Source organism: Rhinopithecus roxellana, chromosome 6 (genome assembly GCF_007565055.1).
Source record: "Rhinopithecus roxellana isolate Shanxi Qingling chromosome 6, ASM756505v1, whole genome shotgun sequence".
Taxonomy (NCBI): domain Eukaryota; kingdom Metazoa; phylum Chordata; class Mammalia; order Primates; family Cercopithecidae; genus Rhinopithecus; species Rhinopithecus roxellana.
In genome coordinates, this window is record NC_044554.1 from 63,922,752 (window position 1) to 63,944,623 (window position 21,872).

General features: G+C 42.6%; 1 protein-coding gene and 1 pseudogene across 2 annotated transcripts in view; both read right to left on the reverse strand.

The window, feature by feature from the left end:
• Positions 1 to 21,872, reverse strand: part of STRIP2 (striatin interacting protein 2) — a 57,842-nt gene that overhangs the window by 4,948 nt on the left and 31,022 nt on the right. The window contains exons 15-20 of one of the 2 annotated variants that reach the window (XM_030931848.1): positions 20,579 to 20,676; positions 20,200 to 20,268; positions 19,982 to 20,108; positions 17,277 to 17,377; positions 14,015 to 14,081; positions 1,637 to 1,741 (exon numbers count right to left, since the gene is read on the reverse strand). In XM_030931848.1, coding sequence (XP_030787708.1) covers positions 1,637 to 1,741; positions 14,015 to 14,081; positions 17,277 to 17,377; positions 19,982 to 20,108; positions 20,200 to 20,268; positions 20,579 to 20,676 — 567 coding nt within the window. The remainder of the gene's footprint in view (positions 1 to 1,636; positions 1,742 to 14,014; positions 14,082 to 17,276; positions 17,378 to 19,981; positions 20,109 to 20,199; positions 20,269 to 20,578; positions 20,677 to 21,872) is intronic. The other variant, XM_010378767.2, reaches the window with a different exon arrangement.
• Positions 8,585 to 13,218, reverse strand: LOC115898313 (annotated as a pseudogene).

Sequence of the window (21,872 nt, forward strand, 5' to 3'; positions counted from 1 at the left end):
TGAAAATACAAAAATTAGCTAGGCGTGGTGGTGTGGGCCTGTAATCCCAGCTACCAAGGAGGCTGAGGCACGTGAATTGCTTTAACCCAGGTGGCGGAGGTTGCAGTGAGCTGAGATCATGCCACTGTACTACAGCCTGGGTGACAGAGCGAGACTCCATCTCAAAAAAATAAAATTATATATATATATAGATAGAACTATTCCATTCATATTTTATTATTAGAAGTTTTCAATATTCAAAGCATATGGTATAAAATGAAAAGAAAATTTTGTCAGCCACACATATCAATTCCACTGTCACAGTTTTTTGTTTATTTTCTGGAGATACTTCTATGTATGCATACATTACTTATATTTTTTTGTTTTGGTTTGTTTTGTTTTGAAGATGGAGTCTCACTCTGTCGCCCAGGCTGGAGTGCAGTGGTGCAATCTCAGTTCACTGCAAACTCCACCTCCTGGGTTCAAGCGATTCTCCTGTCTCAGCCTCCCCTGAGTACAGGCGCCCGCCACCACACCCAGCTAATTTTAGTAGAGATGGGGTTTCATCATGTTGGTCAGGTTGGTCTCAAACTCCTGACCTCAAGTGATCCTTTCACAGTGCTGGGATTACAGGCATGGGCCATCACAGCCAGCCTACTTCTGTTTTTTAACACAAATGGTAGCCAACTACATATCCTGCCACACTGTTCTTTACCTGTTTTTTTTTATTGAATATATTTTGAAAATCATTCCATATCACTATAGAACTGCCTCATTCTTTTACTCTTTTTTTTTTTTTTTAATAGAGATGGGGTCTTATCATGTTGCCCAGGCTGGTCTCAAACTCTTGGGCTCAAGCAATCCTCCTGCCTCATCCTCCTAAAGTGCTGGGATTACAGGCATGCACCTCTGAGCCTGGCTGCTCATTCTTTTTAATGATTGCATAATATTCTATTATAAGGACGTACCATCATTTATTTAACCAGTTGGTCCTGCTTAATGAGCATTTAGCTTGTTTCCAAGCTTTCACTATTATTATTATTTTTTTGAGACAGAGTCTCGCTCTGTTGCCCAGGCTGGAGTGCAGAGCTGAGTGAGATCTCGGCTCACTGTAACCTCTGCCTCCCAGGTTCAAGCGATTCTCCTGCCTCAGCCTCCTGAGTAGCTGGAATTACAGGTGCCTGCCACCATTCCCGGCTAATTTTTGTATTTTTAGTAGAGATGGGGTTTCCCTATGTTGGTCAGGCTGGTCTCGAACTCCTGACCTTGTTATCTGCCTGCCTCTTCCTCCCAAAGTGCTGGGATTACAGGCATAAGCCACCGCGCCCAGCCAAGCTTTCATTATTATAAACAATGTTGCAATGATAAACCTTGCACTTGTATCATCTGGGAATGTGTGTAATCCAAAAAACATTGCTAGTTTCCCTGCTAGAGTTGCCCTGAGGGAGGGTCTGAGATTTGGACCCCTGAAAAGAAATGGACTGATAAGTAATCATCTAATATAGAATAAGTGCCCAGAATTATGAGATGCTAAATCTCATGCAGCATTCAGTGTCTATATACGGAGATCACAAACCAGGCAGCACACAAATATTTACTAGTGATCTTTTAAAAATTCAGTCAGATGGACAACTCCATGATGTAAAACCACACTCACCATGGTCCGGGAATGTTTCCATTTGGTCAGTTTATTGAGCAGCCTCAGGAGGTTGATGCAGGAAAAGAGGTTCCTCCAGCAGAACTGGCTGTTGTCTCCAGCTTCCTAAAATAGGGAACATCCATCATTATCTTAATACCTACAAGGCTTTAATTCCCACAGAAGCCTGGAAGTCAATGTTGGTCAGTTTAGATGAGGCCTTCCTGTATGAAATAATACCTCCTCACCTTCCTGTTTCTTAACACACTGAGGTCTCCAAAGCCCACGGTTTGAAAACCCCCTCAGCTGCCAATCCTGGAAGACTCTACCTACAGCATGCGTTGGTTAGAAAGATGATACATGAACACAGGAACCTGATTCAAGCAAGTTTTCTTGTGTAGCTTATTGCTCTAGGATCAGAAAAGAGATGAGAGAATTTTACCCCTATATACAGGTACTTTGCGCTTATATAAACTATGTTTGTAATTGTTAGGATTAGGTCTAATTCTCGTAGATTTTAAACAATGTTGGATGGCTCTGATATCTATTATAGTTGAATTTTTTTTAAATCAACCTCAACCCTCCTTTATCAAACCATATTACAGTCAGATGCTTAATTCTTCAGCATGGAAGGAAAAATGGCAGATGGTTTATTCTAATCAGGTATTTTTCTTATATATTTTTTGATAGTTTGTGAACACCTAACCAGAGACAACAGATGGATGTCAGATTAAAAGCAGGTATCTACTCATAGAAACATCTTTCAGAAATAAAAATATGAGTCCTTATGTGAATTTGGGGCTTGCAAATACATACATACTGGTGTCAGAAGCTATATAAATCAATGAGCACACATGACAGCCAAACTAACATCTTGGAAATTCCTCACATCCACAATGTGATAGGAGAATGTAGGAGTAGACGACATGTAGAAGTGAGCTGCTGTCTAGTGAATGGAAAATTACCTCCTCCTCCCTCAAATTAATTTGAAGCAACACAGGCATATAGCTAATGTAGAATGAACATCTGAGGTTTTTGAGAGTATTAGGCTTTCCTAATACCTAATACCGAGAGCCAAAAAGTTTCAGGGAAATTTCTTATTTAGAAATATTATTTATAGGTCAGAAATATTATTTATAGATCAGGTAATCCCAGCACTTTGGGAGGCCGAGGCAGGCAGATCGAGACCTGAGTTCAGGAGTTCGAGACCAGCTTGGCCAACATGGTGAAACTCCATTTCTACTAAAAAAATAAAAAAAATAGCTGGGCATGGTGGCAGGCGCCTGTAATCACAGCTACTTCAGAGGCTGAGGCAGGAGAATCACTTGAACCCAGGAGGCAGAGGTTGCAGTGAGCTGAGACCACGCCATTGTACTCCAGCCTGGGCAACAAGAGAGAAACTCCATCTCAAAAAACAGAAATATTATTTATAAATAATATTCTTCATCCTATAGTAAATGTTCAACATTGTCCCAGGAGAACCATCTGTCTGCTTCTAGGGAAAACTTTTATGGGACTTTCTGCTCTAGTGCATCAGCTAGTCTGGCCTGCCCCAAATAGACCAAGTTCTACAGACATTATATCTTGTGTGGTTAGGAGAGACAGGCAGACTTTCAATTTTTTTTTTTTTTTTTTTTTTTTTTTGAGAGAGTTTTGCTTTTGTTGCCCAGACTGGAGTGCAATGGGGCGATCTCGGCTCACCGCAAACTCTGCTTCCTGGGTTCAAGTGATTCTTCTGCCTCAGCCTCCTGAGTAACTGGGATTATAGGCATGCACCACCACGCCTAGCTAATTTTGTATTTTTGGTAGAGATGGGGCTTCTCCATGTTGGTCGGGATAGTCTCAAACTCCCAACCTCAGGTAATCCGCCTGCCACAGCCTCTCAAAGTGCTGGGATTATAGGCATGAGTTACCGCGCCTGGCCAGAGTTTTAAATTTTTAAGACACAAGGGAAACACAAAACATATGGGATAAGCAAGTGTATTTCTACTGTGAGCTTCCTTCATCCTGATTTTCAATATGGTAGAGGCATAAAAAGCCTTGCATTCCTCAGTATCTCAAAGAATAATATGGGAGAGAAGGCATCCCCTTGTAGAAGCAGCATTGGAATAGATACCAGAATACCTGGATTATGGCCTCATCCCTGACTGTATGATCTTAGGTAAATCATTTTCCTTGTTTCTTGTAGGAGGTTGAACTAGCTAATCTTTAAGATCACTTCAGCTCTGAGCATTCTATAATTCTGTGATTTACGTGGACTTTCTCCAGTTGAAAAGAACTGCCTCATTCTTTTTAATGGTTACCTAATATTGTATTGCAAGTATGTACCATAATTTATTTAACCAGTTGGCCCTATATTAGTAGGCATTTAGGTTATTACCAATCTTTCAATTTTTCCTTTTCTGAGACAGAGTCTGACGCTGTTGCCCAGGCTTGAGTGCAGTGGTGTCATCTCGGCTCACCGCAACCTCTGCCCCCCGGATTCAAGCAATTCTCTTGCCTCAGCCTCCCAAGTAGCTGGGACTACAGACGCCTGCCACCACGCCTAGCTAATTTTTCTATTTTTAGTAGAGATGGGGGTTTTACCATGTTGGCCATGAACTCCTGACCTAGGGTGATCTGCCTGCCTTGGTCTCCCAAAGTGTTGAGATTACAGGCTTGAGCTATTGCGCCTGGTTTTTGTTTTTTGTTTTTTTTTTGAGACAGAGTCTAGCTCTGTTGCCCAGGCTGGAATACAGTGGATCAATCTCGGCTCACTGCAACCTCCACTTTCTGGGTTCGAGCTATTCTCCTGTCTCAACCTCCCAAGTAGCTGGGATTACAGGCATAGGCCACCACACCCAGCTAATTTTTGTATTTTTAGTAGAGATGGAGTTTCTCCATGTTGGCCAAGCTGGTCTTGAACTCCTGGCCTCAAGTGATCCACCCGCCTTGGCCTCCCAAAGTGCTGGGATTACAGGCATGCGCTACCACATGCCTGGACCCCAATTTTTCATTATTATAAACAATGCTGCAATGAATAATCTTAGACTTATAACATTTGGCATTTGGGATGTGTGACTGTAATCCAAACAACTTTGCTAACTTCCCTAGCAGAGATGCTCTGAGGGAGGGTCCATATTTAAATCCCAAAAAGAAATGGACTGGTGATTAATCAAGTAAAGTTTTCTTTCTTTGTTTTGAGTCAGACTCTTGCTGTGTCACTCAGGTTGGAGGGCAGTGGCGCCACCACAGCTCACTACAACCTCCACCACCTGGTTCAAGTGATTCGCGTGCCTCAGCCTCCTGAGTAGCTGGGATTATAGATGTGCACCACCACGCCCAGCTAATTTTTGTATTAGGAGAGATGGGGTTTCACCATGCTGGCCAGGCTGGTCTCGAACTCCTGGCCTTAAGTGATTCACCCACCTCAGCCTCCCAAAGTGCTGGGATTACAGGCATGAGCCACCGTGCTCCACCAAGTAGTTTTAAAAGTGAAGTTTTGGACTGGGTGCAGTGGCTAACACTTGTAATTCCAGCACTTTGAGAGGCCAAGGCGGACGGATCACAAGGTCAGATAGAGACCATCCCGGCCAACATGGTGAAACCCCATCTGTACTAAAAATACAAACATTTGTAGGGCATGGTGGCGCACACCTATAGTCCCAGCTACTTGGGAGGCTGAGGCAGGAGAATCGCTTGAACCCAGGAGGCAGAGGTTGCAGTGAACCAAGATTGCGCCACTGCACTCCAGCCTGGTGACAGAGTGAGACGCCATCTCAAAAAAAAAAAAAAAGTGAAGTTTTGAGTAAGGGTAAGCCATCTGTGGCTGTTGCCTTTTCCTTAGGGCTCAGTCTCAAGAATTCCAGGAAAGGAACCCAAGTTCCCTCTCTGAAGATAGTCTCAGCTGCCCATGGCCTTGCTCTCCTTTCCTCTTCCTTTTTTCTTTCTTTCTTTTTTTTTTTGTTTGAGGCAGGGTCTCACTATTTTTTTTTGAGACAGAGTCTCACTCTGTTGTCCAGGCTGGAGTGCAGTGGCGCTATCCTTGGCTCACTGCAACCTCCGTCTCCCGGGTTTAAGCTATTCTCCTGCATAAGCCCCTCAAGTAGCTGGGATTACAGGCACATCCCACCATGCCCAGCCAATTTTTCTATTTTTAGTACAGACAGGGTTTCACCATGTTGGCCAGGCTGGTCTCAAACTCCAGACTCTCAGGTGATCTGCCCACCTTGGCCTCCCAAAGTGCTGGGACTACAGGTATGAGCCACTGCACCTGGCTGGGTCTTACTATTTTGCCCGGGCTGGGCTCAAACTCATCATCCTCCCACTTCAGCTTCCCAAGTAACTGGGACTATAGGCATGTGCCAACTCTCTTTTCCTTCTGATACTACTTCCCCAGACAACTGTAACTAGCTCCACTTCTCACATCAGATGTTGCCAGGAGCTGGCACTGAAAGCACACACACTGGTCAGTGGCTCTCTCAGGATGGCCACCAAACCCTAGCTTGTTCTGTCTCCCTTGCTTGCAGCAGGCTCTACCTGCAGCACTGCTCTAGCCTGTGCCTGTTCCAACCCAACAGATAACTTTTTCCCAACAGGTCTTCGGTTCCACAGGTACCTGTTCATATTTGCCAAACTTGAGAGTTTTTCTTCATGTTTATATTCATTTAAGGCAGGTCACCTTTCTCTCTTTTTTTTTTTCCAAGACCCAGCATATTAAAATGGAAGCCTCTATGAGGAGATATCATTTGTGAACAGCAGCACACGTCACATTCTCTTGTTCCTGGTACTTCATACTAGCCAAAGCAAGACCTTTACTTCCTTTGTATTAACTAAAGTTAAAAAGAAAACATACTCACAACCTACTCTCACGAATATTTGTTTGCAGTATGCCTTAGGTCTAAAGATTCAGTTCAAGGACTACATCCCACCCTTTCAGAGGATCTCCAGGGCACTATGAGGGCTGTATTCTCAAATATCCATCCATCACCCAGGTGAGTGAGCCAAGCCAAATAAAATCTAGGCTATGCCAATTATGTAGCTAATTAATTCAGATGACTAAGGGAAGAATGGAGCATTTCTTCCTTTTGGATTGAGGAAATCATATTGGTTAGAATGTGAGCACCAGAAGGAATGTAGTTGCTCTAGTCCCAATTCTGTCATCCACAGAAACAAAAACTGGGGCTCAGAAAGGGGAAGGGGCTTGCCCAAGGTCACATGATAAGCACCCAATCACCAGTACTCAGTCAATTTGAAGACTCTTTGTTTACTGTTCACCTTCTAGCTGCACTTCTGGAATCCTGCACACAGAAGGCAATTCAGAGAAAATTTAGTTGGATCCCCTGCTTTCCGAACTTCTTGAAGACTCAATGGTGGAAAAGCACATTCTTCGGTTCTACCATAATTCGTACTTCAAACCAGAAGAAAATAATCGTTCCCAGGAAAAACAAGAACAAAAAACAGTGAGGTTTCCTTCTTTAAATGGAAGCATTTAACTGAATCTAGTCAGCCTATGATCAGTTTGAACTTTTAAAGAAGGGCTACTAAGGGTGAGATCTAATACTATATCTCAAACCTCTTCAACAGCTTACTGAAGTCCCTATGTGACAAATGAGCTCTGCACTGATAAATCAAAATTATTAATATTAACTTGGTTACTTTATAATGAATCTAGGGGAATTTTATAGTCCAAGGAAAGTTGGATGCTTATCTAATGACCCAACTTTCCTTCCTTTATAGATGAAATTTCTATAGCCTACAGGAAACCTGCTCAAGATCCCGTATAGTTATAAGTGGCAAAGCCAGGTTTGTTTGTCTTTTCCATACTACCTAGTCTATTTCTCTGCTTTGTGCTTCAGGCTTTCCTGGCCATGTTAGCCCTGCATTTATTTGAAACTATTAAAAAAAGTATGCTGGCCAGGCATGGTGGCTCACACCTGTAATCCCAGCACTTTGGGACGTCAAGGCAGGAGGATTGCTTGAGACCAGGGATTTGAAACAAGCCTGGGCAACATAGTGACACTTTGTTTCTACAAAATATTTAAAAATTGCCTGGGCAATATAGTAAGACCTTGTCTCTACAAAAAATATAAAAAATTAGCCGGGTGTGGTGACATGTGCCTCTAGTCCCAGCTACTCAGGAGGCTGAGGTGGGAGGATCACTTGAGCCCGGAGGGTAGGTTGCAGTGAGCCAAGATCACACCACTGCACTCTAGCCTGGGTGACAGGGTAAGGCTCTGTCTAAAAAAAAAAAAAAAAAAAAAAGCTAGGTCTTAATGCTTAACTGATGTCAAATTCATGGTAATAACTATTACTTGACAAATGATTCTTTTGATTCATTTCTCTATTGTGGTTCACATAACTGAAAATGAAATCCTATTTTTATTTGAAACTTTCTTTTTTTGACTATTACAAGTTTATCTAACAATTTTTTTTTTTTTTTTTTTTTTTTTGTGAGACAGAGTGTCGCTCCTGTTGCCCAGGTTGGAATGCAGTGGCGTGATCTCTGTTCACTGCAACCTCTGCCTCCCAGGTTCAAGTGATTCTCCTGCCTCAGCCTCCCAAGTAACTGGGATTACAGATGCCCGCCACCACACCCAGCTAATTTTCGTATTTCGTAATTTTCCCAGCACTTTGGGAGGCCGAGGTGGGTGGATCACAAGGTCAGGAGTTCAAGACCAGCCTGGCCAACATGGTGAAACCCCATCTCTACTAAAAATACAAAAATTAGCCGGGTGTGGTGGCGAGTGCCTGTAATCCCAGTTACTTGGGAAGCTGAGGCAGGAGAATCACTTGAACCCAGGAGGTGGAGGTTGCAGTGAGTCAAGAACGCGCCACTGCACTCCAGCCTGGCAACAGAGCGAGACTCTGTCTCAAAAAAAAAAAAAAAAAAAAGTCCGATATAAAAATGTACATGACCTAATTTTTACATCATAGTAAAACAGGCTCTTTGGAGAGGGGACATGGATTTCTATGCTGAACAGCCATCATTTATACTTGTTCCAAGGTTTCTAACATGATACTATTTCATTGTATTACCACTATTCCAATACTGTTCTGTTGCCCACTGGTTGCCATCTCCACACACTCATCTATCACAAGATTCATAAAGGGATCAAATTCCCACAATATTCTTGGACATGTCTGCCACCATTTAATTTCAATGATAACTTCTTGTCTATAAATTTTTTCAACATGGGAGGGTGAGTTTTGCTTATGGTGTCTACATGGGCTCATAGATGCCTTGAGATGGAATGCATGTCCTCTCTCTTGCTCCTGTGGCAGGCCCAGCAGTCTTGCATCTGGTATCACCCACCTCATTAGCCAATCAATTGTCAGCATTTTTTTTTTTTATTTTAGTCTTTTCTTTACCAACACCATTATAGAATAATTTTCTTATCATATGGGTTTTTGATAAATCACTGCTAGATTAAGGACATAGATCTGGATAGCTTAAAAGAGAGTAATGGTTCTCAAGTGAAATAAGTGGATAAGGAGGAAGGAGAAAAAAAAAATTTCAAGATTGTTTAGGAAACTTTAACAAACTACAAGTGCTCCAGTAAGGGGCACTAACATACCTGGATATGTGAGTTTGAAAAATCATCCTGGAGATTCTAATCTCCCCAAGAACCCATTACAGAAATAATGACCAACAGGAAAATTGATATAATGCTAAAAAAATTTTATCCATGGTCCTTTCTTTGCATAAATAACTCATGGAAAATGGATATATGCCTTATGGTATATTTACAGTATAACTCTGAAATACATGTATGTTTACTCATAAATGCATAGTTTTAAATAACATTGTAGGAATGTACACATAAGTATAGAAAGTAAAAAAAATCAATATAATACATATAAAATATTTAGTATTTTCCATCCCCCAAAGCATTTCCTTACACAGCCTACATTTCATACCACTGCTCTCAACAACCATTCAGATGCTAAGCATTGCAAAATACATGCTGAGTCCACATCCACTGCCTTCTCCAGCAATCTCCTTTCAAAGACCACACTTAACTTCCACATAACATACGTTCACCATCCTTCATTGAAGTTTGGAGTTTTATTTCAATTTTTTCCTAGCTTAGTGGATTGAGTATGAATACCAACATTTGGAGATATACAAATTTTTAAACTTCCTGTACCAGGTGGGAGGGGGAACTACTCAGTATATTGGTGAGGATGGCCTATCTATAGCTAATTGTTTTGACAAAATGGGAATGCTTCAGAAATTAATATGCCATTAGCTCTACTTTTATTTCATGTTCATCATGCTTTTTAGAGTTTCAAATAAAGTTGAATTGAATTCAGTTCAAATTCAGAAAAGTGAAAAAATATAAATCAAGACTACCTCAGCCCAGCGGTGGCTCAAGCCTATAATCCCAGCACTTTGGGAGGCCAAGGCAGGTAGATCATTTGTGGTCAGGAGTTCAAGACCAGCCTGGCCAACATGGTGAAACCCTGCCTCCACTAAAAAATACAAAAATCAGCTGAGCAGTAATGGCACACACGCACCTGTAATCCCAGCTACTTGGAAGGTTGAGGCAGGAGAATCGCTTGAACCTGGGAGGTAGAGGTTGTGGTGAGCAGAGATTGTGCCACTGCACTCCAACCTGGGTGACTGTCTCAAAAAAAAAAAAAAAAAAAAAAAAAAGACTACTTCAGCCCAATAGTTCCACTTCTAGGAATCTAAAGGAAATAATCAAAGATTCACGTGCAGCTGGGCATAGTGGCTTACACCTGTAATCCCAGCATTTTGAGACGCCAAGGCAGGAGGATCACTGAGCCCAAGAATTTGAGACCAGTCTGGGCAAAATAGGGAGATTCTGTCTCTAGGGAGATTGTATCTCTAAAAAACATTTTTTTAATTTAAAAATTAGCCAAGCATGGTGGTGTGTGCCTGTAGTCCTAGCTACTTGGGTGGCTGAGGTGGAAGGATCATTTGACCCTGGGAGGTCAAGACTGCAGTGAGCTGTGATCACACTACTGCACTCCAGCCTGAGCAACTTTGAGACCCTGTCTCAAAAAAAAAAAAAAAAAAAAAAAATAGATTTGCATGTAAGGATGTTTGTTTTGGAGTTACACAAGGAAAACATAAATAAATGTCAATGACAGAGAAGAATCTTTTTTGAAACTAAATAGTGGAATATTATGTGTAACTATTAAAAATTATGGCCTGGGCCAGGTGTAGTGGCTCATGCCTGTAATCCCAGCACTCTGGGAGGCTGAGGAGGGCGGATCATGAGGTCAGGAGATCGAGACCATCCTGGCTAACACAGTACAACACCGTCTCTACTAAAAATACAAAAAATTAGCCAGGTGTGGTGGCATGTGCCTGTAATCCCAGCTACTCGGAAGGCTAGGGTTGCAGTGAGCCAAGATGGTGCCACTGTACTCTAGCCTGGCCGACAGAGTGAGACTCCATCTCAAAAAAAATAAAAATAAAAAACAAATAATTTAAAAAATTAAAATTATGTCCTCAGCTGGGCGTGGTGGCTGACACCTGTAATCCCAGCAATTTGGGAGGCCAAGGAGGGCAGATTGCTTGAGCCCAGGAGTTCAAGATCAGCTTGGGTAACACAAAGACCCCGTCTCTACAAAAAATACATAAATTAGCCTGGCATGGTGGCATGCCTGTGGTCCCAGCTACATCCAGCGCACTTGGGAGGCTGAGGTGGGAAGATCGCTTCAGTCCAGGAGCTTGAGGCTGCAGTGGGCTGTGCTTCAGGCTAAGAGCACTGCACTCCAGCCTGGGTGACAAAGCAAGACCCTGCCTTCAAAAAAGAAAGAAAAAAATTGTCCTCTAGAATGTTTAATAAAATGATATTGTGAACATTTAAATTTTGCTGCCAAATGAAACATCTATGTATAAAGTCTTGGTTTTGTTAATGTGTTTATGTATGAGTGAATATATATACATAATTGCAGCAAAATATTAACAGTGGCTATATGTAGGTGACCTAAGAGTATTTTTCTTCCTCATACTTTTCTGTTTCTCCAATTTTCTGCAATACATATATTTATTTTAATATCAGAAAACAAACTTAAAGAAAATCCTATAGCCATTCGTGGTGGCTCACGCCTGTAATCCCAGCACTTTGGGAGGCTGAGGCAGGTGGATCACCTGAGGCCAGGAGTTCGAGATCAGCCTGGCCAACATGATGAAATCCCATCTGTACTAAAAATACAAAAATTAGCCGGGCATGGTGGCACATGCCTGTAGTCCCTGCTACTCGGGGAAAATCACTTGGACTCAGGAGGTGGAGGTTACAGTGAGCTGAGATCGCACCACTGCGTTCCAGCCTGGGTGACAGAACAAGACTCTTGTCTCAAAGGAAAGAAAAGAAAGGAAAAGAAAGGAAAAGAAAAGAAAAGAAAATCCTATATATTCAAATAGCCAATACATTTTCTGTGCTTGCCATTTGTTAAGCCTGAAAAAAAGAGATATATCTTACTCATCTGAACACTAGTCTTTTTCTGAGCATAGAAGTCACAAGTTTAGATAAACCATACTGAGGACCTATGTGGAATAGACTCACCAGTTACTGCAGCCCATGACTGGGTTCATTCAAAATTCAAGCAAAACAAAAAGTCTGTGGTTACGAAATGAAACCACCAGGTGCCACTATTGCTTCACAGAAAGGAGTAAAATAATTAGCATGACTATTTTTTAGGAAAAATAAATACATGCTTTCACTCTGGGATAACACTAAAGTCTTCTTAGAAAACATAATAAATCATTATGTTCACTTCATTTCAATAATTTTATGCACATATCCCAAAGGTCAATTGGGAGAGATGTGAAAGCGTGGTTCCTATCAATTCCTATATATGAACAAATAGGGTTGGAATTGAAAATAAAGAACACATCATAGGAAGAAATAAATTCAGGCCATAAAAGTTGACTTTATCTTCTGAAATGTCCTACTAATAGAATTTTAATGCTACTGTGTACCACTGTTTCTGTGGAAAATGTATTCTTCATTCCAACTCTGAATGGCAGGGGATCATGTCTCTCTATCCTGACTTCCACTTTCAACTGGTAGCTATTTAACTTCTCCATCTATAAAATAGTAATACAACCTCATAGAGTAGTTTTAATGATTGAATAGCTACGTCTGTGTAGTGTGGGTAAAAAAATTTTTTTAATAAAAAATTTGATAAAAGACTGACTAGCATCATAAATAACATAAAGAAGGTTAGACAATTTATTACTTCTCTGTAGGAATAAAAAGCTTCCAACTCCTTTGGCTGCTGAGGCCATATCTAAATAAGACCAGGGAACCTCTCTATCCCAGGGGTAAAAAAGGGTGCTAGGTTGGTGTCTCAGGACATAGGTCTTTTGACTCATGTCTAATTCAGGCTCTGTCACCTATGAGGAGTAAACCATGACGAGTCACTGGGCCTTCAGGTTTCTCATCTTCGAAATAAGGGGGTTGGATCAAATGGCTCTTAAGCCCCCTCTTAAGTCCCCTCCAGCCAAGAATCCTATGGTTCTATAAAACTTGTACCACAGAGATTGTCCGTCTATTTTTGCATAATATACTTTTCTGACTCAACATTTTGCAGGAATTACAATTGGACGACAAAGGGTTGTAGTAACCATCGGTGCATGCCATGATTCAATCATTTAACATTTATTGAGCTCTTCAATGTACCAGACAAGGTACTAGACTCTAAGGATATAAAAATGATGATACTATCTCTTCCTTCAAGGATTCTACAGTCAAATTGAGAAACAGACACAAATGCATAATTACAATGCAACAGGCTGGAGGTATGGATTGTGGCATATCTAAGGAGCTGTGGCAATACATGATGAGGTAGGTACCTCATCTTCAGTATGGCTGTTGTTCAGTCAGTTTCATGGAATTGAGAATAACTGTGAGTGACTTTTCTGATTTGCCTAGAGCTGTTTTCAAGATGAGAAACTTTCTGGGCAATCCTTTTGTGGCTATACAGACTTTTGCCTCCGAGAGACTTAGACAAGTATTTTCTCAGGTACACATTGCTAGGTTTATAACCTATATGAAAACAAGAAGTGAACTCCCTGTAGCACAGCAGAAAGAAGACAGATAATTATTTGAGCTAGACCAGAAGAGATTCTCCTGCATTTAGCATAGATATTCACACTCAATTTCAGTCCCATTACGTTTCTAAATTCCCTCTCCTCCGTGGTGTTTTTCACTGGCTGTTTCCTCTTCTCTGAAAAATGCTAGGCTAAGCTTTTCCAGATCTTTCTCAACTAGGTCAGCAACTCTAAACCCCTGCTGCATCTGTGCTCTTGCCAATATACCTTCATTGATCTAAGACTCTCAAACCAGGGCATTAAGGGGTTGGAGAAGAAATGAAAGAGCAAATGCCAACCTGTACCACCTAGCAATTTCGAAGGCTACCAAATCCCCATCTGCTTACCAGACTTTCAGTAGTAAGCTCCGGCAAATCCTGGATGGTGCAGCAAGGGTAATCCAGGACTGAGATGCTGTAAGGTGCAGAGATAAGGACAGGCTTTAGGTAAATGGCAACAGCAGGAATTGGCTGTATCTGAAAAGGGCAGGAGTTATTTCTCTCCAGCAGCCCCTATCCAGTTCCCAAATTGCTTAGTGACCTCAGCTGAAACTGAAGGCTCTGGTGCCAGGCAATTCTAGCTCCAGTCTCCTTTCCTCTCATGAGAGGAACCAATGAGTTCTTTGAGGCTGGCCCCCATCTGGTAGATGCAAAACAGAGCAGAAAGAGAGCCTCTTTTCTTAGCACTCCTTGCTTCTTTAAAGGAATACGTAAACTTAAGTGCATTTGTGTTTCTGCATTTAACTGTATGTGTGAATATAACTGCTCCCACAGACATGGTCCAAACCCATCCCACCGGATAACAATCTGAGGATGTGAGGATGAAATGATCCTCCCGTGTCTCTCACCAGATCTTTCTGAAAGCTGGGAGCTCTGGGGAATGATTACAGAAGCCACTCCTAAAGGAAGCTTGAGACAGGGGCAGCTTCCTATAGAAAGGCTAATCTAGGAACTCAAGAATGATAATAGCTGACAGTGGGGGACTGCAAGTTACAGCTCTGTGGTGAGCCCAGGGAAGCAGGCATGAGTTAGGAGGAGAAATAAGGCATTACATTATGACAAGGACATAGTTACAAAATAAACGACAGCTCTCTCTTTCCTCTTCTCCCTTCTTCATTGACACAACATAGAATCTGGACTAGCTAATCTCTAATGCTCGTTCTGGTTCTGACATTCCATGAGGTTTTGAACACCAATCTATCTGAACTAGTGCAGTTGGAAATGAATAAAGGATGTTGGCAAAGCAGTGGCTATAAAGACGAGTTCACACTGCTATAATGAACCTGTCTCTACATTTCAAAAGTCAAAATTTCTATACAAGCAAAAGGCAACAATTTATTTGGCCTGAAATGTTTACCTTTGTCCAAGAAACTCAGACAAAGATAACCTGGGGGACCAGGGTAGGAGAGGAGAAGAGTCAGCTTGGGAGAGGACTGTGTCAAACTACCTGTAACGTTGTTCATCATCTTGATTCACTCTATCGGATTTTCCCAGGGTTGCCAGTTCTGTACTGCTCCATTAGGATGAACATTCTTGGCTGGCTCATTCACCTATCCACCCACCTCCTACTGACGAAGCCCTATGGCAAAGTAGGTGCCGGCGACCAGGAAATAGGGGTGGGAAATCAAAGATGGATTTGTTCCTTTCTCTTAGTGAATTGAAATCTAGCCTAAGGGGGCATAAAATTAATTTACAAGTATCTAGAACATCTAGATTGTAAGATCCATGAGAAAATTCTGCAATAATGAGTTGTGATCTCCAAGTTCTCAGAGATCATTCAAAAGTAAAACTTACAGATCGTGCATAAGAGGATCATCTTGTTCAGGCCAACCTTAGCAAAAGGTGTAGTCTGTTGCTACCACTCTTCCAACTCCAAATTGAACCAAATGGATATCTATTGAATTGTCTGTCCCCCCCATTCTAGGTCCATGGGTGCAGAAGGAACATTAAGTTTCTGTATACCACTCCCCTAGCCACAGATGATCTAGGGGTGAACCTAGGGAATCTGGAATAGGGATTGGAGAGTCAATTTAGTCTCTGAGGTGGGGCATGTTCAGCTCATACAGACATATTTCACTATGCGGCCTGAGAAGCAAACAATGCAGACTGATATATTTGTCAGTGAGAGAGGAAACTGGAGTGGAAATACAGAGGCCTGGTGTCTTACAGATAGAAGTGGAAGGCTTTCTGGGCTCCCCACACTACAGACCATCCTGAAGTCCAGAGCTGCATTGCTGTCCTAGGTTCCTCAAGATGACACATGTCATTTCATTCTGACAAAGTCACTATTCTGCATGAGTCTAGTCCAGCTAGCTTTGGTTACTTTTAACCCAGAGTGTTGACTGATACACAGAGGTGCCTGCTTGCAGTTGTGACCCTGACACAGCCTGACCTGTACTTCATTTTCCCTGGTAACTCAAGTAGCACATCTGAAGTGCCAATTTTAAAGGGGTCAGTGCACAGGTCTCCATATTATTAGGAAAAACCTATCCTCCAATGCTTACCCTCAAGGGAGAGTGTTTAAAGCAATCTTGCATATGCTAATATTAACCAATGCTTACAACATTTCTATGATATAGTCAGAAAAGGTATTCTTAAAGATGAAAATACTGTGGTTCAGAGAAACAGTGTCTTGCTTGAGATTACATAACTAGCAAGTGGCAGATCCAGGTCACGAATCCAGGTCTCATGACTTCAGGTTCCATAGAGGGTGTGTGTGTGTTTTAAGCTACATATAAGTAGGCTCCCTCTCCATGGTGGAATTTCAGGCAGTACTGACAGACTAGTGTGGCAATATCTCTAGTCAACCCAACTATGAGATTAGCCCTCTTACTTCTACTTTAGGAATTTTGCCTCTGGTAAACTCTATTGATTAACATATTTCCAGTTCTTGTGAAAGTAGAATATTAAGGAACAAGGATCTATTCTGTAATCCCCAAGTCCCTGCTTGGCTGGAGGAATGGAAAGCAATTTGGATTCACAGGGAAGCCTATGTTCTGATCCTGTCTCTGATGCTTACTTAAGGGGTCTCACCAGCTTGTTAATTTTGTTAATATCTCTGAATTTGTTTCCTAATTGGCAAAATGAGAATAAAACGTATAACAACTCTTAGCATTGCTGAGGAGATTAAATAATGAATGCAAAATACCTTATTTTTTTAAACTACAAATTGATGTACCCCAGTAAATTCTATTATGTACCTTCAGTTATAAATTTTGTATAATGCATTACAGTTTACGAAACAGCATAACTGTTCCAATTGCTCCAACTTATGATTTATACTAAAATAAGGCCTGGCCAGATAAGCAGGTTGTTTCACAAAAAACAACCCCTGGATCCACCTGACACAGAGCTAAAAACTCATCACTGCCACTTCATTTAAGTCATGACATTTTTCAGTGTTTAAAACTATTAAAATACAAATACCTCCCTAAAGAAGGCAAACCATACACTCCATCAGCTAACACTTCAAGAAAATTAAATTTAACAGTGACAGCTCGAAGACAGGAGGGACTGGGGACACCAGGAAAACTGAAAGGCTCGGAGATGATGTAATTTTCTCAACCACCCCAAAATAGCCCCTTGAAATAAACCTGTCCAGAGTTCATACCTGTTTTTGGCAGTGATGTATGACAAGATATTTTGATTGAAGAACTTCAGGATCAAGGGGATGCAGTTGGCAAATACCAAATGTTGTGATACATATTCAAACTGAATTAAAAATCAAAGCAGAAAGGGCTGCTTATTTGGAGGAGAATGGAAAATATGTTTGAGAAAAAGAGAGGAAGTACAAATCTAATATCCATTCCTGAGACTATCTACTATCCACTTGTGTTATCATCAGTCTTCCTGTCTGGGAAATGGGAAGAATCATCTTCACCCAGCCCATCCTACATGGAGGGGGATAATCTGCAGTATATGTCACAAGCACAAAATAAAGAAGCCAGAAAATAAAATCCCACTCCAAAACATAGAAAGAATTGCTGTGAGATTTGTTCCTAAGCCCAAAAGGAAGGGAAGGCTCCCTGAGGGAGTTGTTTTCCATGCCAAACCTCTGGCTCATAATGTTTCAACTGTGATTGATATAGCAGGGACAGCTGCAGCTTACTCCTGGCATCACTCAGTCAGGATGGTGACAGCACATAATAACCAAATGGACCACTGGGCTCCAGCTCCAGTATGTCTGGTATACCATATTATCCTTAGTATTTAGAATATCAGTAAGTATACTGGCTGCTTGGAGTATGGGGGGAGGGGGAAAAGAATATTAGTAAATATTTTAATTAATGAATGAATGAACAAGAGCCCTTCAGCCAACAGATACTGCATTGAGAAGTCTAAGGTGTCTTTGATAGGCTAAATACCAGGACGTGGAGACTCCATTCTGCTCCTCCAAATCCAGATGTGGTTTGTATACAGGACAACCTAGTGGGGCAGTTGCCATAAGAGCAGTGTCATGGGGGTTATGTTACCCATGACACACTAAGGAGCGTCAAACACAGTTTATCTCCAGATCCAGAACCTAGTATTCTAGTATAGAAATGGGGTTGAGAAAGCAGAGAACTGTGGTGTTTTAAATCCTCAGCTCTCTGATCGCCAACAAGTAGCCAAGCAGCAAGCTAAGCTGCCTTACGGCCCTGGGTATGTAGTTAGAGCAGTGGAGTCAGCTTATGCCAAGACCACTTCCCTCTTCTGTTCAATATTTTCTCCCTGGAAAGTTATTTATTTTATTCGTAAAATCCAGGGTATTTTCCAAAGCCCCAGACAAAAGAGCCAACACATATCCAGTATCATCTGATGGAAAACTTTTTTCAGTTTGAGATGTGCCTGTGGCCCTGTCAGGATTCACTGACACACACTGGCAAGGCCCATCAAGCCATCCACCTGTCTGGCTGTGAATCCACACACTTCCCACCAAGAAAAGCAGAAGTAAACACACATCCACAGTTCTCTGTTCTCTTTCCACTAGAAACACTATCTCCTACCTACCCCTACACCTCCCAGCCCTGCTGCTGCTCAGCAAACACTGGCAAAAGTGGGAGCACTCAGGGCAACCAAACACACCCAATGATGTCTTCGAATGTATGAAAGTGGAAATACTCTGTTTGATAGGGCCATGGACATAGACCCTGCAGAAGTCTCTCTGTACTCTGAGGACCTGCTTTTCTACCAGCAAGCTTGATTCTGACTTCATAGGAGGAAAATGGGGTACAGCCTCTGGGCAAGAATGAGAAGCATTCCTCTTTTCCCCGTGGTCTCCTCACAGACAGGGGCATCCATTTGCTGTCCCTATCTTGTCCCTATATCTTGGCAATGCCCATGAAACCAAGTCCAAACTCCTTAGCATGGCAAACAATGTTTTACGGGAAAGCAGCTTCTTAACTTTTCTTAGCTTTGATTTCGTCATCTATAAAAGAGGTATTAAATAAGACTACTTCATAGGATGGAGAGAATTAAATGAGGACGTAGACAAGCTTAACAGGGTGCTAGGCACAGGATAGGTGCTCAGTAATTGTGTGCTAGCATATAGATTATGATATGCTCCCTGCCGATTCCTCCAGCTTCATGTGTCACCAGACCACGCCCATCTTTCCCCACCCCAGGCAGAACTCCAGCAACATTTAATTACGGTTTTTAAAGGTACTTTGCTCTCTCTCTTCCCCCTCTGGACTTTTGCATATTAGCTTTTCTGCTTGAAATGCCTCCTGTCCTCCTTCCCTAACAATTCTCATATCCTGGCTAACATCTGTTTTTTTAGGACTCAGGTTAGAAGTCATTTCTTCTCCATCTCAAGCTGGATTAGGTGTTTCCATAGCAACCAGTGCTTATTGGTATCAGCACACTTATCTCTCTGTAATTGGCTACTTATGTATCTGTATCCTTTAAAAGATTTCAAGGCCTTGAAGAGCCAGAACTGTGCCTTATTCTCAGAATTATATCTCAAATGTTGGAAAAGTGCTTCACATATAGAAAACTATGGTCAATATACCTTCCCCCCCATTTTTGTGAAATGCTTACATTCTCTCTTGCATTGTTTTAAAAACTGGCTGGGCATATTCCTAAGAAGCTAGAGATTCCTACCCACAACTCTGAGATAACTTACAAGGGACACAGACATCTGCACCTTTCTAGGACAGTTCCCACTCCATAACCCTACCCCAAGCTCATGCAATGGGTGTCTGGATTCCCTGAGGGAGGACAAAGAAAAGGCTGGAAGATACTCATCAGAACTAAAAGGGCCCTTGCACCCTTCCTTTGAGAGATCGGGCCTGGAAAACACCCAAGACCTGTGGAGAAGTGCTCCTAGCTGCTCACCTGGTAAATATGGTTGAGTTTGAAGTGTTTGAGGAGTAGCAGAAGCAGGGTAGAGATACTCTTTACAATAATCTCCTTGTGCCTGTTCACATCGATGCCCAGCTTCATGCTCTGGAGAACAGTGATGCTACAATGGGGAGAGAAGGTATTAGCGCAGAGTGTGGCCTTAAAGGGAGCCCTGCAGGGATCCAGGTATTTGGGTCTGATATAATACATACAAGAGAGCCAGAACTTGGGAAACTTGAACTTCTGTGCCAGGGAAACCTCCAGAGTTCCCACTTATGAGCCTGTCTGAAGAAATGCTCCATTGATTTCTTTGTTTCTGTCTCTCTTTTGGCAAGCTCATCCCTTTGCAATGTTCACCCAAATACCTGGGCAGCCAGTCGCTGACACTGGTGTCACCCTCCAGATCCTGAGTTCTGAGCTAAAAAGAGCTAAGCAGAAAGCCCTGAAGGGGGAAGGGGGTACTGGTGGGCAGAGAGGAGGAGATCTCTTTGGAGACAATCTCTGTAAGTGTTAACAAGGTGAGTGGGGACTAGAGAGAGCCTGCAGACAAGACAGCTAGTATCCAGCAGCTGCCCCCGTTGAAGCACTCACGGCATCTCCTCAGGTAGGACATCTGCCAGGATATTGATAGAGTCTGTCTTAGCCTTGGAGGTGGGAGCTGCAGCCAGCAGAATCTTAAGCAGAGCGATCTGGGAAGTAGAAAATAAAGAAATTCACCACTGTCAAATCCACTCAGCAAGGGAGTGATTCTTCCACACCCTAACTGCCCTATAAAAAGTGTTTTAAAGCCATTCTCCGGGGCTGGGCGCGGTGGCTCAAGCCTGTAATCCCAGCACTTTGGGAGGCCGAGACGGGCGGATCACGAGGTCAGGAGATCGAGACCATCCTGGCTAACACCGTGAAACCCCGTCTCTACTAAAAAATACAAAAAACTAGCAGGGCGAGGTGGCGGGCGCCTGTAGTCCCAGCTACTCGGGAGGCTGAGGCAGGAGAATGGCATAAACCCGGGAGGCGGAGCTTGCAGTGAGCTGAGATCCGGCCACTGCACTCCAGCCTGGGTGACAGAGCAAGACTCCGTCTCAAAAAAAAAAAAAAAAAAAAAAAAGCCATTCTCCAAGTTCTTCCCTCAATGACCATATCTCCCCAGTGTCCAGAAGAGCAAACAGGTGCCCAGTCCTGAGAGGCCTGCCTGTGAGGCTAAGGAGAAAGCCAGAGGGAGCGCATTGGCTGTTCTGCTTCAAGACTGTTCTTTCCAGGGCCTGGCATGGTGGCTGATGCCTGTAATCCCAGCACTTTTGGAGGCCAAGACAGGCAGATCACTTGAGGTCGAAAGTTCAAGATCAGCCTGGCCAACATGGTAAAACCCCGTCTCTACTAAAAATACAAAAATTAGGCCGGGCGCGGTGGCTCAAGCCTGTAATCCCAGCACTTTGGGAGGCCGAGACGGGCGGATCACGAGGTCAGGAGATCGAGACCATCCTGGCTAATACGGTGAAACCCCGTCTCTACTAAAAAATACAAAAAACTAGCCGGGCGACGAGGCGGGCGCCTGTAGTCCCAGCTACTCGGGAGGCTGAGACAGGAGAATGGCGTGAACCCGGGAGGCGGAGCTTGCAGTGAGCTGAGAGCCGGCCACTGCACTCCAGTCTGGGTGGCAGAGCAAGACTCCGTCTCAAAAAAAAAAAAAAAAAAAAAAAAAAAAAAAAAAAAATACAAAAATTAGCTGGTGTGGTGGCGCATGCCTGTAATCCCAGCTATTAGGGAGGCTAAGGCAGGAGAATCACTTGAACCTGGGAGGTGGAGTTTGCAGTGGGCCGAGATCGCACCACTGCACTCCAGTCTGGGCGACAGAGTGAGACTCCACTTAAAAAAAAAAAAAAAAGGC